The 17,748-nt window shown below is 49.6% G+C and overlaps 7 protein-coding genes across 7 annotated transcripts; 3 read left to right on the top strand and 4 right to left on the bottom strand.

Annotated features, from left to right (window-relative positions):
* Positions 1-740: 740 nt before the first annotated feature.
* PEX2_061910 (uncharacterized protein) lies at positions 741-3,168 on the bottom strand (the record flags this gene model as incomplete). The annotated part of the gene is made up of 2 exons (XM_016743462.1): positions 741-2,780; positions 2,914-3,168. 2 exons carry the CDS (start codon positions 3,166-3,168, stop codon positions 741-743), a joined length of 2,295 nt encoding a protein of 764 aa, XP_016596185.1.
* An 841-nt stretch (positions 3,169-4,009) lies between these two features.
* On the top strand, positions 4,010-4,688 carry PEX2_061900 (uncharacterized protein; the record flags this gene model as incomplete). Its single annotated transcript, XM_016743461.1, has 2 exons — positions 4,010-4,136; positions 4,192-4,688. The coding sequence occupies 2 exons, from the start codon at positions 4,010-4,012 to the stop codon at positions 4,686-4,688; spliced, it is 624 nt and encodes a 207-aa protein (XP_016596184.1).
* Positions 4,689-4,809: 121 nt separating this feature from the next.
* PEX2_061890 (exocyst subunit SEC5) lies at positions 4,810-7,962 on the bottom strand (the record flags this gene model as incomplete). The annotated part of the gene is made up of 2 exons (XM_016743460.1): positions 4,810-5,553; positions 5,605-7,962. The coding sequence occupies 2 exons, from the start codon at positions 7,960-7,962 to the stop codon at positions 4,810-4,812; spliced, it is 3,102 nt and encodes a 1,033-aa protein (XP_016596183.1).
* Positions 7,963-8,279: 317 nt separating this feature from the next.
* On the top strand, positions 8,280-9,819 carry PEX2_061880 (isocitrate dehydrogenase (NAD(+)) IDH2; the record flags this gene model as incomplete). The annotated part of the gene is made up of 6 exons (XM_016743459.1): positions 8,280-8,366; positions 8,437-8,502; positions 8,630-8,716; positions 8,776-8,898; positions 8,970-9,689; positions 9,748-9,819. The coding sequence occupies 6 exons, from the start codon at positions 8,280-8,282 to the stop codon at positions 9,817-9,819; spliced, it is 1,155 nt and encodes a 384-aa protein (XP_016596182.1).
* A 316-nt stretch (positions 9,820-10,135) lies between these two features.
* On the bottom strand, positions 10,136-11,191 carry PEX2_061870 (EAF7 family protein; the record flags this gene model as incomplete). Its single annotated transcript, XM_016743458.1, has 4 exons — positions 10,136-10,464; positions 10,529-10,730; positions 10,794-10,939; positions 10,996-11,191. The coding sequence occupies 4 exons, from the start codon at positions 11,189-11,191 to the stop codon at positions 10,136-10,138; spliced, it is 873 nt and encodes a 290-aa protein (XP_016596181.1).
* Positions 11,192-11,389: 198 nt separating this feature from the next.
* On the top strand, positions 11,390-14,306 carry PEX2_061860 (tubulin gamma complex associated family protein; the record flags this gene model as incomplete). Its single annotated transcript, XM_016743457.1, has 2 exons — positions 11,390-11,507; positions 11,566-14,306. 2 exons carry the CDS (start codon positions 11,390-11,392, stop codon positions 14,304-14,306), a joined length of 2,859 nt encoding a protein of 952 aa, XP_016596180.1.
* Positions 14,307-14,590: 284 nt separating this feature from the next.
* niaD (nitrate reductase NiaD) lies at positions 14,591-17,545 on the bottom strand (the record flags this gene model as incomplete). Its single annotated transcript, XM_016743456.1, has 7 exons — positions 14,591-15,480; positions 15,534-16,157; positions 16,219-16,442; positions 16,493-16,728; positions 16,801-17,059; positions 17,126-17,225; positions 17,284-17,545. The coding sequence occupies 7 exons, from the start codon at positions 17,543-17,545 to the stop codon at positions 14,591-14,593; spliced, it is 2,595 nt and encodes an 864-aa protein (XP_016596179.1).
* Between the last annotated feature and the right edge of the window lie 203 nt (positions 17,546-17,748).

Below are 17,748 nucleotides of genomic sequence, written 5' to 3'. Positions count from 1 at the left end.
ATCATATAGTCTTCTTCTTCCTTGGGTGCTTAACCCTTGTTATTTTGGATAATTTAGTTGCTGTATCTAGCGCTTTGTGGATATAAATTGCAGGAACTTAAACTCGTCTATTTCAATGCATTTCATAGACTTTACCTTCTTGGGTCTTTCTATTGATCAAATTTTTCTAATGTGATAACTTTTAAATATATATCCGCTGTTCATCTACGGAGTACGTGGTTGGCAGACACGAAAGTCAGAATCGTGCAGCAACACAGTTCACGTCGCGATATATATTTAACCGATTCCAAAATGCATCATGTTAACCTAACTAACAGATAGACTTAGTGTAGACGGCAAAATCACAAGGATAGAGAAGAATATACCAAAAACAAATATAGGAAGGGGGTATAGTCAGCGCCTGGGCTCCCCTAATATATCCGTAAAGCACAGGTAATGAAAGCAGATCGACTGGACTCCCAAGTAAAGAAAATGAATACACATATCGCTTGGACATGAATCAGGATGAAAAAAAAAATACTCGGTGCTATTATGTTGGTTAGTATAAACAGGGGATCGGCCGCAAACCAGTTGCGCCTATTCTCATGTTGTTCTATGCTGTTCTTTGAGGATGGTGTAAAAAGGAAATGAGGTTATATGTCAAGTCAGGACCAAGATAAATGTGGGAGGTAGGTGGTGTAATTGTTATACTGAATCGCGAGGTAGAGGTTCTTGGAGTATGTTGCGCTCGCTGGGTTCGTTCAGCGAGGACGGTGGTTGTGGGTGGGAGATGGTCGATCATAAAAGCCTAATTTGCGCGGATGCCGTTCATCTACTGTGGACTCCGGCCTGTGCACATCAAGGACTCGGAGTCTTTTGACGAGTAGACTCTCGCTGGCTTCTGAACCGCTTGGATGACGTCCGTAATCCTCGTTGTCCCTGGTGAGCTCGTTGTAACGAGACAATCTATGCGAGGGAGGAGTATTTTCAAGGCCACCCGTAACATTCGTCGGTCCTAGGACATCTTGCGAGGGGAACTCGCTGGGGGATGACACGTGTGGGTGGAGATGAGGGATAACTCCCTGGCCCACACTCCGTCTGTGGGAAGTTTGGTCAATTCCCAAGCGCATATTTGCGCCTGTAGTACTCGAGATGGAAGACTCTCGGGAAGGCTTGTATGGGCTGTACCGAGGCTCGGGATTTTGAATCTCATTCAGTAGTTTCTCCTTGCCGTCCGGGACGCGGTTTGCAAAAACCACGCGAATGGTCGAATGTAGGTAAAAGCGACCGCGCGCGGGACAGCAGATGTTCAGATGAATGAGGTATCGCAACGTAGGTTTGTCTTGAGGGTCTTCTGTGGGATTCAAGGAAGCTTCAGGGCGATCGGTCCCAAAATTCTTTCGTGCACTGAGCGGCATATCAATGATCGGACCTGCCGAATAGCTGCGTTGCCGAATGAAGGTCTTTGTGCCAGGCTCCATATCGCCGAGGTCGTATGGAACAAGGAAAAGCTTTACCGCTGTCTTGTGCGGGTTCTTAATTATGATTTGTAGTTGACCTTGTTGCGGAATCCGGTAAGACCCTCCTGGGGGGCATTTAGGCGATTCTGATCTGCGATTCTTCTTTTCCCGGCGGCGTCGTGATTCAGCAGCACTCGTACGAGTATCGTTTGCTGCATCTGTGGCGGGGGTGTCCTCACGGGGTCCTATCGGACTTAGATGTCGCCTGCGACGTCGAGTCGGATTGGGATTCTCTTTTGGGAGGGAATTTTCCAAGTCAATTTGTCCCACATAGGGGCTTGGATTGTCATCTGAGATTGAGCGGCCACACCCCGAGGTCGGATAGCTGTAGAACACAACCGGAAATGGCACTGTGACATGTGGGGGGCATTTGAGATGGCTTTTGCATTTTCCCTTGCCTAGCACACCGATCTGAGCCGTAAAATCCAGCGGTTTGGAAGGGTTCATTGACATTCTCCCACGCAAGATTGACTCCTCATAAGACCCCACCATCGGTGCGTGGGGGTTTGATGACAGATCGGAGACAAAAGACGGCCTTCTGACTCGCGATGGTGGGATCTGCCCCCCGGGGGACGGTGCGAGCTGAAGACTATACGTCGAGGTCAATGACCGGCGAGGCAAAGACGTTTGGTTGGTAAAGACATCCTGCTGCCGTCCGGGTGGAGATGGACTGCCAAGGTTGGGAATGGGGTTGCTTGGCAGGGAGAATTGGAGATTCCTAAAGGTCTCCGGTGGCAAAGTACGGCGACGGTTTGTTCTCTCCATAGGCTCGGAAACGTCCGCATGGTCAACACGGGACGAAAAGTCCAAATCGGTGTTATTTGCTTGGTATACCAGAGGACTGGTAGGGGCTTTTAAAACATAACTTGATGAGAATGAGCCCACTGACGGTGCACGAGCTCGAGCATTCACAATATCATCGGACTGACGGTATTCATTCGATATACTTGTCTTTCGCAAATCGGGTGGCAAGTTTGGTGCTCCGAACCAGGGAGTAGTGGGAGAGGAGCTTAAATGACCAAAGGGGGAAGCCGAACTTGGCCCAGTAAAAGGAGATCCAGGAGCGTGTGAGTCATGGGGATCTGTGGCGCCTTCCCTGAAATCACCCGAGTGTAATGCGGATCGAGGTCTCTGGATATCGGCCGGCGATCCCAGTTCCTCTGTCGCATTAATGTGATGTTCTTGGTTAATAGAGTTATTTTCTTGTTCTCTTGCTGCTGTTGGTGACTGCTCCGGTGAAATTTGGGAGCTAAATAAATCGTTGTTGTGCCTATCCGGGGACTATAGTATGTTAGTCTATGTATGTTTGAGAAATGGGTTGAACAAAGAAAGAAAAGAGAAAGACAAAGAGAAAGAACGGAAACAAACAAAACAGAATTTCTCTGCTTGCATATCCACGAATATATTCACATACCATATGTTGTAATCTCCAAGGCGAAGATTCTTTGATACGTTGTATGAGCTCCTCCCGGTCATTTGCCCACGACTTGGGCGGACTCAACGTCGTGGAATGCATAGAGTTGGTTTGCATTTCTGGAGCATCTATCTCACGGCGATTGAGATCATTTAGCTGGGGCTGTGAGGACCCTGTGGTCGGCTGTTCACGATTGCCATGGTCGGGTGACCATAGATAATGACGCCTCCGATCCGGATCTCGAAATAGGGGCATGGTGGCGTGATAAGGGCAGACTATAAGGCCTGAAACGCTAAAGGTGACATTTCAGGAGACCACCCACGTAGCACCTTTTGAAACCAGCGCCGAGCTGTGCCGTGGTGGGGGTCCAAGTTGGATGCGGTGTACCAGGATGATTCGGGTATATGCCGTCCAGTGATTTTACTGATTGGCGAAGAGAGATAGTGGTTATATAGAACAGAGTACTTTGTATGTCACGCCCTGGGCCTGGATTTTGCTGTTTCCTGCCGTCTTAAAGTATGAATGCCCAGTTTGTGCCCCAAAAGGTTGAATAGGGGAAAGCTAGTATTGAGTAGGTCGTGTGCATTGTGTCGTTGAATGGGTGGACACCCGTCAATCTCGGAGATCCGGACTGAGAACGTCATGTGATGGACCTGTGACGTTGTGTTGCAGTGATGGGGTAACCTTTCAGAGCTATGTTGTATATTGAATGTTGTACATTTGCATTCTTTGGGTCTCAATAATGGTATTAAGGCCCGATGCCTGAAAATTGTGAAAGATATTGGGAAGAAATAGAGAGTAAAAAATGGCACACATGTTATAGTGTGCAGATCAGCTAGAATGACCATGTAATCAGTGATAATATCGCATATATTATAGACACTGTAAATGGTTATTACCTATGATTTTTTTCTTTCAGAACCAATATCAAGAGAGAAAAACCATTGTATATTGTTCAATAGTTCATACTTAGCTGCGAGTGGCCGAGACCGATTGTTCCGTGCGGAGATCGCCACTTTTTTTTTTTTCTTCTCCGAAAGTCTTCTGATTTCAACAACGCCTGGACAAAACACATTTGTTTTGTTTGAATATCAACATGGCACCAAAACGTACCCACGACGGCGATGCTGCCCTGGCATCTAAGGGCGAGCCCGTAATCAAGAAGCGCAAGGGTTTTAGCGTTGGACCCGCCAACCTCCCAGATGGCACATATCGTCGCAAGAGTGAGCATGCCTGAAAGCCACGCCTTGAATGAGACTAACAAATAATTAACAACAGCCCAAAAGATCAAAAATGACTTGATTCACAAAGCCAAAGTGAAGAAGGCCTATGCCAAAATCAAAGCCGAAGAACTCGCCATCGCGCCTAAGAAATCCGTGTACGATACCGCCGAGGGGGATGAAGTCGAAACTGGCAAGGACAAGGAAGCGGCTGTTGAAGACACAACGACTCTGGAACTTCACCCAGATCGCATAGCCATGTTGAACGAGCCCGAGGCCGAGCCGGAACCTGCACCTAGGCCAGAACGGCGCCCACGAGGCGAGGGTAAGCAGAGGGAGCGCCGGCCAAAGCCCTCTGCGTTCTCAAGGGAAATGGAGTTTGCAGAGAAGCGGAGAAAAGCGGAGGAAGCACGACAGAAGGATCGAGAGGCGAAACAAAAGGAACGTGAGGCACTGCTGCGCGCAAAGCGGCCGGATCAATTTGGAAAGAGAAGATTAGGTAGAGAGAGCAACGCGCTGCTTAGTCGCGTGCAGCGGATGGTTGGTCAGAACTAGAGAGAAAAAGGCAAGAACTACACATGGTGTGGACTACGTTTTCATGATACCCGGTTGGATATGAAAAAGAAATTTCAAAGCATTCAATACATGATTCTTTAATAGCACTGTCTTGCTAAACCTATGCCGCGGCCGTATTGGAAGGCTTAGAGTTCCCTCCGCCACTTCTCGGCTTTTTGAAACAAGCAAACTCGCCCTTCGTCCGATCTCTGAGCCGTTTCAGGATAACTCGCATTTCTCCTAGTTCGGCCTTCAGTTTTGTGCGAGCTTCGTTTGTGGTGCGACAATCTAGCTCCACGTAAATCTGGCTTTGCACATTTGATGCCTCCTCAGTTATGTACGCGGAAAGAGTCTGTGCAATGAACTCGGTGTCCAAGGTAGCTTGCATCAAAGCTGCGAGCGAGAAGGAGGACCGAGTACGGAATGCATCAAGCAGTGACGAGGAAATCTGAGAAAGGAGATGTGTCAAGACAGTGGCCAGCAACGAGGAAGGTGAACTTGACGCAGCGCGACTAGCACCTGGTGACACAGTAGATGGAATCGTTGTAGAGATCTCTGTGTGGACAAGCACCATGGTCAACATGGCGTTGTAAACATATGGGCGGACTTGCTCTGGCCTGTCAACAGACGGCTCCCAATCTGGAGATGCAATGCCAGTGGTGATTGTTTTGTTTAACAAGGCTGTAGTCGGGGTAATGTATGACTGGAATAGCCTGTCTTCAATCTGGCTTAGCACGTCCCGGACAGTCTTGGCCTCTTCCGTTAGCTTCACTGAGAAGGATGTCTCAAAGTTTGAGATAAGCTGTGGGACATGATCGGCCTGTAGAGCCTTGAGATTTGAGAGTGTGAGAAGGATTCGAACATTCTGTCCTCTGGTTAGCTAGGAGGGATCACATTGAATTGGACTGACACTTACCCGATTCCAAGAATCGACCGAATCAGCCGAGAGAACTGACAAAGCAGCGTCAGTTGCTTGGCTTGTCATTGCTGGTCGAGCAATAATCCATTCATTTTCTTCATCTACTGTTGTCAGGCGCTCTGCGTTTTCGACCAGGCCGCTTAACGCCTTGTAAACACTCGACACGAACTGAGAGCGGACCATTTGAAGCAGTTTCGCAGGCGGCTGAGTGACAACATCTACGGAACCTGGCTTTGCCATAGCTTCCGAAATGTAAAGGATCTTTTGCATGCCCCCAAGGATAGCACTCTCAAAGGCAACAAAGAACCCGGGCATCTTAGTCAAATCACGCTTCTCTGAATCGCGTGTCCAGTCTTCCAACATTTTGCAGATCTCCGCATCTTTACTCCAGGCAGCACATGCCACACGTGCACAACGTTCCCTGGCAATGCTGACAAGGGTCTTGAGGAGGTCATAGGTTTTTCCAGAGCCACCAATCGGCCTTAGGGCTGCCATTTCGCTCGCAGCGGTGCCCACGGTGATGAGGAATTTACTCAGATAGTGCACACCACTGAGAGAATTGGAAAATGGTGGCCAGAATGCGAAGTCCTCCCAATGCTCTCCAAGCTTTGGGGGAGGGTATGGTAGGTTCTTCGGATCCAGCTTGAATCGGGACTCTGTTGGAGTAATACCCCTTGACTCTGGGGTTGATGGACTTGCCGGAATTGGCGAGAAGAGTAGGGAGATATCTTCGGTTGGAGGTTCTGTGAAGAGTGCCACGACATTCTCTCGAATGATATTGACTAAAACCGCAATACCCTTCTCTAACTCCTGAATATTGTCGTCGGAAAGAAGGTGATGTTTGCGACTCTCCCCTTCAAACCCGGCAGGCAAAAGCCGCTGTCGATTGCCATCAATGAATGATTGTGCAACTTCCCAGAAATCCAACACCTCACCCAGCAAGCCACTTTGTGAGGACAGAAGTCGCGTTAGGAACGTTTGTACACATTCCCACAACTCAATGACTTGATCCGTGTCTAGTCTCCCTGGAATTTCTACCGCACCATCACGAGGTGCTAGGCGGAGATAGGATGCGGTAGCTTGTGGAGTTGGTCTCTCCCCACCAGCAAGTCTTCGTCTTAAAATTTCAATTTCGACCTTGCATCGATCACAGAATCCGGTGATCTTTGTCTTCAAGAATTCATAACGGCTCTGAAGCCATGTCCAGATAGGGTTGTCTTCGACACCCAGTTCTAACAAGGCCCCGATCAACTCCATGTGTTCTTCCACAGGCCCCAAGGCGGTGCTTGTAGTTGATGTGGTGGGGGCGTCGGCAAGACGTCTCCAAAGATCACGCTTAAAGTCGTGGATTTGTTGGTCAACGTCCACCCACATCCGGCCCATGGCTAGAATGGTGTGTGTCTCAGAGTCGTTAAGTTGTCGGCGGGAACTGGATGTCTGCTCGGCGATATTTTTGGCCCGATTGGCGAGTGTTCTTGCTTTGGTATACTGCTCAAAGACAGCATCGTAATCGCGTTGCTGGATGGACTTGGACAAGGTGCTTCCAATTTCATAGACCTCGCGATGTTTCTCCATAGTTTCCACCACCGACTTTAGTACCTTCTCTCGTTCCCGACCCCCAAGAGCTGGTCCCCACACCTCTTCGGCCTTGACAGAAGCCTCAACCAAAGGCCCTCTAATACCCTTCATGCCAAACTCACTCTCCTTGACGAGGGCGGTCTTCTTGGCAACCACCGGGGCGGGGGATATGCTCCGTTGCTGACCTGAATAGCTCCGGAAATGTCCCGACCTGCGGGGACTCAGACTCGGTTGCTTCTCAACGCCCTGGTTTCTCATCTCGGTGTAGACGCTATCGATAGTTGCCTTGGCACGTACGAAACGCTCAAAGTTGGCTTCTACCAGTACTTTCAGCGACGCCGACTTTTGGTCGATGGAATGCGACAGATTATCCAGGCCGCCCATCAGCGATTCAATGGAGGCTGAGTGATGTGCCTGTGATAGGAATAGTGCGGGCGAGAATGATGTCGATGATAGCAGGTACTGTGATTTGCCATCTTTCTCCAGGGGGACTCCTCGCTGCTTCAGAATCCGAAGCACGCTGTCGCTTGTACCCAGGGGATCGGGCTCGTCTTCCCGCGCATTATCTCTGCCCTCCTTCCCTCTTCGTGAACCAAAGTTGCTTCTCCAATCACTGGTACTGCGCTCGAGAGCTATGTATCGGGACTTTCGTGGACGGGAGTCTGTTCGCTGAACTTGCTGTTCCTCTGGCTCATCGGCCACGTCTAAAGATGCCGGCCATTCCTCGGGGAACTCGGAGGGTAGGTTGTAGTGGCTTGCGACGTCGAGGTCTGCCATGATTGCCAGGTGGAGCGCAGTAGCTAGGGCGAATTGAAATACAAAAGAGAACCAAGGTGGCCTTTCTGCAGGTGACCGAGATCTGATAGCAGAACCCTAATCAAATGCTGACACCCTATAGCTGGTAGTCAAGAGTGGACACCAGGTAAAAGAGTGGACTCGGGCCGGGGGGGAAATGAAACCACCAATGCGGTCTGAGGACCGGTCGGATCGGTGCGGCGCCGAGAGATTTGATTCTTTCTCCCCTTCTCCTTCTTTCATTCCTCCCCCTCACCACCTCTAATCTTCTCCCCAAGAAATTGAAGGGATCTTTCAAGATGATCGCTGCCCGGAACTTCTCTGTCGCTCGCCAGTGCATGCGCCCGTCCCGCGTGGCCCCTCGATTTGCTGCTCCTATCGCGCAGGTACCAACCCCCTCAAGACACTCGGTCCCTATCGAAGCTCAATTGACTAAATATTGATCTTTTTAAATAGGTCCGCTTCTACGCCAGCCCTACACAGGAGGCTGTTGCCAAGTTCAAGGGTCAGAAGGGTCCTGATGTACGTTTTTCTCCCACCAGACCCGTTTTTTCATGTATGCCGGTGCCAGCCGCGCAGTGCACACCGACTATAATTCGAGAACATCACAACGTTCTTAATTATGACATTGCTAATTGTTTTGAAATAGGGCAAGTACACTGTTACTCTGATTGAGGGTGACGGTATTGGTCCTGAGATCTCTCAGTCCATTAAGGATATCTTCGAGGCCGCAAAGGTAGCGATTTCTCAATATGTTAACTCTTCAATGCGATCAAAATACTAAGTCAATCATAGGCCCCCATCAAGTGGGAATCCGTTGATGTCACCCCCATTCTGAAGGATGGCAAGACCGCCATTCCTGACGATGCCATTGCCAGTGTGCGCCGCAACTACGTCGCCCTCAAGGGTCCTCTCGCTGTATGTTCCAGCTTCAAATTGCCCTTCCATATCTCGCATCTGGACTGCGATACTAAACTTCGCCCTTCTAGACCCCCGTTGGCAAGGGTCACGTCTCCCTGAACCTGACTCTCCGCCGTACTTTCAACCTGTTCGCCAACCTGCGTCCTTGCCGCTCCATCGCTGGCTACAAGACCCCCTACGACAATGTCGACACTGTTCTCATCCGTGAGAACACCGAGGGTGAATACTCCGGTATTGAGCACGTCGTCGTCGACGGTGTCGTGCAGAGCATCAAGCTCATCACCCGCGAAGCTTCCGAGCGTGTCCTCCGTTTCGCCTTCCAGTACGCTCAGTCCATCAACAAGAAGAAGGTCCGCGTTGTCCACAAGGCCACCATCATGAAGATGTCCGACGGTCTGTTCCTTAACACCGCCCGTGAGATCGCCAAGGAATTCCCCGATATCGAGTTCGACGCTGAGCTGCTGGACAACTCATGCCTGCGTATCGTCACCGACCCTACCCCTTACAACGACAAGGTCCTTGTTATGCCCAACCTGTACGGTGACATTCTGTCCGACATGTGCGCCGGTCTGATCGGTGGTCTCGGTCTCACCCCCTCCGGTAACATTGGTGACGAGTGCTCCATCTTCGAGGCCGTCCACGGTTCCGCCCCCGATATTGCCGGCAAGGGCCTCGCCAACCCCACTGCTATGCTTCTTAGCAGTATCATGATGCTGCAGCACATGGGTCTCCACGACCACGCTAACCGCATCCAGAAGGCTATCTTCGATACCCTTGCTGAGGGCAAGGTGAGTTTTTACATCTATTTTTACATTTATCACGCAATACTGATCCCATGACCTTTAGACCCTCACCGGTGATCTTGGCGGCAAGGCCAAGACCCACGAGTACGCTGGTGCTATCATCAAGCGCCTGTAAACCAAGCGCTGCTGAGACTCCATGTACTATGACCCCCTGATCTATTCCCTTTGTACCCTTCGAACGACATTAGACCTATAGCGATCGAAATATACCTACTTTTGGTTACCTGGAGGCGCCTGATTCTCAAACAACCTCGAAGTTCTTTCCTTCATATCTTGGTAGATCTGTATCGCAGATTGACCGGTTCTGCTACTGTAACAATAGGGTACAAGATGCCTGCATAGTCATACACATCACTAAAACAAAAGAGAACGCCAACCCCCATACACCGTAGGTATCAAAGTTCAAACTCCATATCGAAAACTCGGCCACGTTAACGCCGTCGGGCAGTCCTGCGCGTCGCAGTGCCAGTCGAGGGCCGGTTATCTTTGGCTTTGGATCGAGTTGTTTGCGCTCGAGTGCTCCGCGAACCACCTTTTTCACCCTCGCCCTCATCTTCGTCGCTATCGCCCTCCTCGACTTCTTCACCCTCCTCGTCATCCTCATCATTCGCACCAGTGTCTTCTGCCGAATCGCCCCCTTCGTCTGATACCTTGCCTTGACTCCCTGGGCCGATTTCCACCTGCAGCCGAGTTGAGCGTGTTCCACGAGTGGAGGGACGGGATATGCGACCTCGAGACGGAGCAGGAGATGACCGTGGTTCTGTGGTGGGTAAAAGGTTAGTTCATGGGTTGTAGACCGGGCTGTAGATCATATCACTCCTTACCATCTGTATCTGCGACTGTGCTTCCTCGCCGTGATCCGCCTGCGCGACTGGCACGACTAGTGACTGGTGACAAAGACTCTTCCATCGCAAGCCGCCTTTCGAACATCATATCGCCGTACTCGTCATATGGGAGCTCAAACGTGCAATACATCTCGCTCGATCCTTCGTCATCTTCGTTGGCATCGGTGATCACTGAATCTTCCTGTGAAGGTATCGCTAATTAGTAAAATAAACCAGCGCCGACAAAATATCGATCAACGCTTACCCGTTCGTCAAGAGCTTCCAGATTGTACAATGACCCTAGTTTCTTCCAGATCCCTGGAATCCGCATATGCTCCGCCGTGGAGGGTGCGTATCCTTGGCTCTTCAAGTAATCCGAGATAGCGAGCATCCGAAAGTGTTTGTGTATGCCTATGGAGCCAGACGGTTAGCTGCGTTGTCGACTCAACAGGTGGGATTGAACTCACCGACCGGCTTCCATTTTATGATCGCTTTTAGTAGCGCGGTTTCTTGCTCGTCTGTCCAGGGGTCTGTGATGAGGTCGTAGTCCGTGTCTGACTTGTCGGCGCTGTCGCTGGACGGGGTATTTGCGCTTGACTCCACCATGGTATCGTCTTGGGGTGTGGGCGAGTGGGCGCGCTTGGTCTTCTTTCTTGGAGGCATTGTGGTTTAGGTGAAATATCCGAGAACTACCGGAAGTAGGAGCGATTGAATTGGAGAGGGGAGGTAATGGTTGAGCTTCGAGCTGGGCGAGGGCACTTTCTGTTATCAAGGGTCTGTGCACGGCGATAGCCATCTCCGTCGCGGGACCTTGGAACTTTCACGCGTCAAACATCTGGCTCATCTGAGCATGGTCTCACTATGGATTGTGATCATGAGCTGGATCCGTTCTCCAGTGAAAGCCTCTGGAGACTCTCCAAATTTAGCATAGAAGCTCTACAGCCATTGGGATCGCTACCATGGAACACTACTTTAAGTGGTAAGTGCCAACCCAGATTCCTTAGAACCTTCAATAACACTCTTTTCTATACAACTAGATGATGCTACATCTTGCTTTGAGGTGTACCCACAGCCTGCAGATAATATCGACCCTGTATGGAAGCTAGATCTCTTTCCAACCGGCTTGGAAAAGCCCGAATCATCTACCGACTCAATCATCAATCCCTCCATAGACGGCGAGTCTGATACTACATGCGATTCTTTAAGGGAAATTTCAGGCGACGACAACGATATATGGGCTTTGGACTTGCTTCAGGAAGACCCTGCTCAACTACCCCCGCAGAAATCATGGGAGAGGTATCAACACCGGTCCTTCCAAGAGCCTGTGTCTGTTTACTTTAGTGAATCCGGGGCAAAGGGCTTCGATGCAGCGTTATCAAAGCAAAACGCCGCAAAGAGATATGGTGTACCAAATCGAATGGTTCGAACAGATGTGTTCATTCGGTCACTGCTTTGTCTCGGGCTTGGCTGGAGCTCTGCATTCTTTCATTACAATCCCCACACCAATCAATTTGAGAGACATTTGAAGGATATCAGGGTCTCCGGTATTAGCTCATTGGCATTGGAAAATGTGATTGAATCCGTGGTACAATGTGGTACCAACATGCAGCGCATGCGGATGTTTGCGCAAGACCCGCCAGCCAAATGCAAAGAACTTTCTGCTCTGTTCACATTAAGCAGCACGGTCGCAGTAATACTTTTTAACCTTGAACAACAGATTTCTGATCATTCAAAAAATGTTGCCTCGCTCCTACAAATAAAGGCACTATTTCACCGCTGCGGGGACCTGATAGGTGTCCTGGCAGGTATTGTTGGTGCTGCGCAAAAGGCTGCCTCAGACGCACAAGCCATGTCAATTATTACAGAGCGTGCAGCTTTTTTTGCACAGAAGTTCGACTGGATAGAGAACCTGGTGCATGAGATCGTGATTCGAGTGACTCGGCCATGGTTCAAATTCATTGAGACTTGGATTGGGCTCAGACCCGAAGACACAGCTCTCAAAGCATCTATGGCAAGCGGCAAAACCTTCGTCCGACTGGATACTCATGGCGCCGTCAAGTTCAAGACTGGGCCACCACGAATCGACCACATATATCAAGCGGACCACATGCCGTCTTTCATCCCGACCGACCAAGCCCGTTCCATCTTTGAAAGTGGGCGAAGTCTTCAATTATTGAAACGATCCCACCCTCAACATCCCATTGCACGGCGTGATGTTCTCTTGCAAACTGGTGGTCTTCATCTGCATTGTGCGACCACTTGGGCTGATATTGAGAAAATTCAAACAAAAGCCCAGGAGTATGAGTCCAGTCTCCGCGCTGAGATCAAGAGATATCATAAAGGTGATTCAGGCTTGCAGGATTCGCCATCAAATGTTGGCACCCAGGGTGTCGATCAAACGGTCGACACAAAAGTTACAACAGCAGCCTTTGAACTCTTCGACATAGATGACGAAAAAAAAGCTTCAGGGCCTGTCAAAGATCACAGGGCTCTTTCAAAAGATGATTTTAAGCAACTGCTCGACAAAGCCCGGGGATTTGAAATTGGCAGCACTAATGAAGGAACAAACCTCGGTCCTGAATTGACATCTGGCCTCCATCTATCTCTTGCGCCAATTCTTTCGTCACAGGCACTTCTCATCGATTACTCTTGCCTACACCTTCTCTTCAAAGAGCATCGAATTCGCCATCATCTGAACATGCAATGGCGTTTCCAGTTGCTAGGAGAGGGCTCATTTGTCGCTCGCCTTTCTAATTCTCTATTCGACCCGGAAATGGAAAGTGGAGAGCGAAAGGCTGGGAAAGTGCGCAGTGGTGTTGACACTGGTTTACGACTCGGTAGTCGTGACACATGGCCTCCAGCTAGTTCAGAGCTGCGACTCGTGTTGATTGGCCTGCTGGGAGATTGTTACTTTGGCAGCAAAAACGCAGAGGATGACGAGAAAACCCACCTTCAAAAGGATAACCAGTTGCCTGGCGGTCTGAGCTTCGGAATTCGAGAATTGACAGACGAAGAAATCGAGGCATGTAAAAATCCGAATGCAGTGGAGGCTTTGGACTTCCTTCGTCTGCAGTACACGCCGCCAGAAGTCCTTGAATCCCTCATTACCACTCGATCTTTGAACAAGTACGATCGTCTCTTTAAGCACTTGCTTCGGTTAATCCGCATGGTTTCTGTCGTGAAAGGACTTATCCGGGATTCGACTGCTCGAGGATCTCTATCAGGAGACACACACAATGTATACCAGAGGTTTAGAGTGGATGCTCAGCACTTTGTGCTAGCAGTCAGTGATTACTGCTTCCATATTGGCATTGGATCCATCTGGCAGCGCTTCCAAGACACACTAACCAAGATCGAGCACTGCCTCAACCGCGGAGACATCGACGGTACGATTGAAGCGGCGCACTCGGTACCACGACTTCGCGATTATCACGAAGACATGCTTGACCAAATGCTGTTCGCGTTATTCCTCAGCAAGCGCCATGCGCAGGCTGCCAAACTGCTTGAATCCATTTTCGGCACCGTTCTTGGCTTCAGTCTTCTGTCAAGAGCAGATGGAATCGGGATGCGCAACGAAAGCGAAGGAGCTGTTCTTCATCTGTATCAGTCTTTTAGAAAACAGACCTCCGCTTTTGTCAACTACCTTCGCAGTCTGGAGTCCGGGAAGGCTACTTCTAAATCAATGGCCAGATCAGGTGGATTCTTCTCTTCGCGGACAGACCCAACCAGTGTCTTTGAGCATCTACGGGTGAGACTAGACATGAAGAACTACTATTGATCGAAGGAAGCCGTTACTGCACATTCAGAATGTCTAAAGAACAACCTACTGGACCTTGGCTGGAACTTCTATGACTTTCTTTTATCCATACTGCTTGGACATGTTATGATTCATGATTCACGAGATTCCTTCAAATTTCACTTAGTTTCTAATGAAAACCCAATGTCTCTATACCCTTCTGGCCTGTGTTATTTGCCTCATATCCATTATTATTGTACAACTCGAACTCAACAAACGTTTCATGCTCTCATGTGCAAATAGGCATACTCCAAGATGCACCAAAACTAGAAGAAGTGAAGATCCGACTCGGCCCAACCTTGGGCGAGAAGAATTTTGCGAGCAGACTGCTCCATAGGCCCAGGCCCACAGACCAGAACCATACTCTGCTCTTCTGGAGCCGCATATTCCGCGAGCAGTTCCTCAGAAATGCGGCCCCGGCGACCAGTCCAGGTCTCAGATCCTTTAGTCAAGGTATGCACAACGGTGCATTTCCGGCTATCAGTCTCCACATAAGCATCAAGGTCAGAACGACACAAGATATCTTCCTCCTGCCTATTTCCGTCTAGCACAACACACGTTGTTGGATCTTGTGTGTCTTGCATAACAGCCCGCAGAACCTGGAAGACTGGCGTGATGCCCGTTCCTCCACATATCATCTTGAAAGATCGGAGCTGGCGCTCTTTGCCGCTAATTGAAACCCGGCCGTTGCCGAGATATTCAAACCGACCGGTTGGGCCCTTGCAGTCGATCTCTGAGCCTAGCGGAAGCTTGTCAAGAGCCATGGTCATTTCCCCCCCTGGAATGCTTTCCGTTGGGAAGTAGACTTTTATGAGTAACTCCATCTTGCCGATCATGTTTGTGTCTGACATCGGCGTATAAGATCTGAGGACGGCCTCGTTATTGGATGGATCCTGGACTTTGATCATCAGATGCTGGCCAATTGGTAAACCGAGAGTCTGCTTCTCATGTTCCAGGTCGAATACGAATATTCGTGTATCCCAGGATACATCCCTCTTCTCTGTGAGAGTGGCCTTTGTCCACGTCCGCGACTGAAGGAACACTTCGCGTGGCTCATCAGATCCAGCGGCTGAATCACCCTTCAGCGCCTCGAGAGATGCCTTGTCTAATGTGCCAATATGATAATCCGGCATCATTACCTTGGCAGTTTCACTGTCTGGGAGAAAGTTAGCGGTGCAATGATCTGATGGCATGTTAATTGTGACTCACGGATTGCAAGGAATTCCTCTGATACATCCAAACCAGCAGAAGATGTAATACTGATCGCTCCTCCGGGGTGGCCTTCAAGGAATCCTGTACCATCATACACTTCGCCGTTAACGACAAACCAAGGCTTCTCGCTGGTGCTGTTAGCCTTTAGCTCTTGCAAGTTGATTTGCCTGTTCACGCCATCTTTCTTCATGTTTATCTCCTTCACAGGCTCTGGTTCGACGGGCTCCTCGCCTTCGACCCTTTCACCCCAGTTGCCATTGAGTAAGTCACCACCAGTCTTCTTGACTCTTTCCATCCAGCCTCCGGCTTTGGCTGGATGTGTGGGATGCTCAAATTTCAACGTATTTCCGTGTTTCGTGATTGCCACTCTGAACCATGGGTTATTCATCATGCCTAAGACAGACCAGTACATGTCGCGCGGCATGGTGCTTAATGCCTCATCCACTGCACGGACTAGGATCGCATCGCTGGTCTCTAGGTCCGCCACTGGGACTTCCAGCGACCAGAAAGACCAACAGAAAGATGCTTCCCTCCACCACATGTCTACCTTGCCGCCGAACAGGTCGCCGTCAAAGTCGCGGTATTTATCCTCTGCATATTCAATTTCGGAGAGACGCCATGCTAAAAGATTAGAGGTGTCAGCCATGTTCATCGTTCAGTCGGGGGGAGGGGTGATAAATACATTTGCCTCTGTCTAGGGAAATCTCAACCCTTGTTATCCTCCGACCACCGCCGGCATATGCATATCCTTTGACTGTATAAGTGGGCCCAGATGTGGCAAAATCGATTTCTTCCTCGTGTTGTGGATAGACAGCCACCGAATTCACGCTGAGTTCATAAATGGCATATCGTTCATCAGTCCACCACTTGCGATTCTGGGCGGACATCTCCGGCGTCACCATTGTCCTGGCACTGTTAGCAGAAGCCACTGCACAATTATTTAACGTGAGACTCACGGGAGCACTCGGTTATCATTGATGTGATACCAGTTATCACTTGGGGCATCAGTCAGAATCAACTTCTTCAGCCACTTCACGCTCCGACCTCCAATTTGGCCAGGCACGACTGCCCTTAAGGGACGGCCATGATCCGGCCGAAGGTCTTCGCCATTCATCTTATGAGCTAGCATGATTCCTCGATTTGGGTCCATAGCCCAGTTCAATTTGACGGAAGTTCCGTAATATCCATTCGGCTATGGGATTTGTCAGTCTTAGCCCGAGGATCGTTCCTGACACCGTCAAGTCTAGCCATATAGGAATCTCACCAGTTTATCAGCACCCTCCATACAGACATACTTTGCTCGTCGAAGTGGCTTCGCACTGCGCAGAATATCCGCCATCATAGGTCCTGTGAATAGTGCCGTGGATAAACCAGCCGCGCCCCATGAGAAACCCTTTGACTTTCGGACCGTGTTCTGTTCTTTTCGTCTGTTGCCTGCACAGACGAGTGTAATAGGCGCGGTGATCTGATCATATTTCTGAAGCACTTCCCGGAAGTTCAGGACTAATGGCTTCTCAACCAACCTAGCTCATGAACTAGTTAGTTACCCGGGACCCGAAGCCAGCAAGCATAATTTCAATCACACTCACCCTTCTATACTAATCTCCCAATCCGGGATATCCTCATCGCGGACTTGCGGCACTGGCCCGTGATTCCGAACATAGAACAGCTCCGGGGATGTGAGAAAGCCTTGGGTATTGGCTTAGCTTGTTGGATTCGGTAAAACGAACGGGAATAAATACTATACCTTCTTTATACAATGCCGTCAACGGTGGCTCCACATTGAATGGATGAACTCCTGTCAATCGAATCAATCGTGGATCGCGAGGTACATGGTTATCCGGTGTGCCTTTATCCACGTCCAATATGTCGACGGGGTTCTTGGATGGTGGTGGGAGTGGGATGTCGGGCTCTGCCGGACTTGGGATGATATCCTCGACTGTGATTTGGCCATTTTTGAAAGAGATTGTCTCTGATTCTGTTATCGTTTGTGTGGTTATGCTGGCCATGATGGTGCTGAGGCGATGCTTCTACGCCGCTTTGTGCTATCAAAATGATGGTATATAATGAGCACTATGGAAAATGCTTCCAGAATAAGACAAATAACTTTGTAAAAATAAAAAAATCCGAGTAGGATAAGTTGGAACAGTCTTATTGTGCAAATATCCACATTTGACTACAAATAGCCACATGTCGGCCTAAGACCCTGTCC

This window comes from Penicillium expansum, assembly GCF_000769745.1.
Source record: "Penicillium expansum strain MD-8 chromosome Unknown contig192, whole genome shotgun sequence".
NCBI classification, from domain to species: domain Eukaryota; kingdom Fungi; phylum Ascomycota; class Eurotiomycetes; order Eurotiales; family Aspergillaceae; genus Penicillium; species Penicillium expansum.
This window is presented reverse-complemented; position numbering and strand designations above follow the sequence as displayed.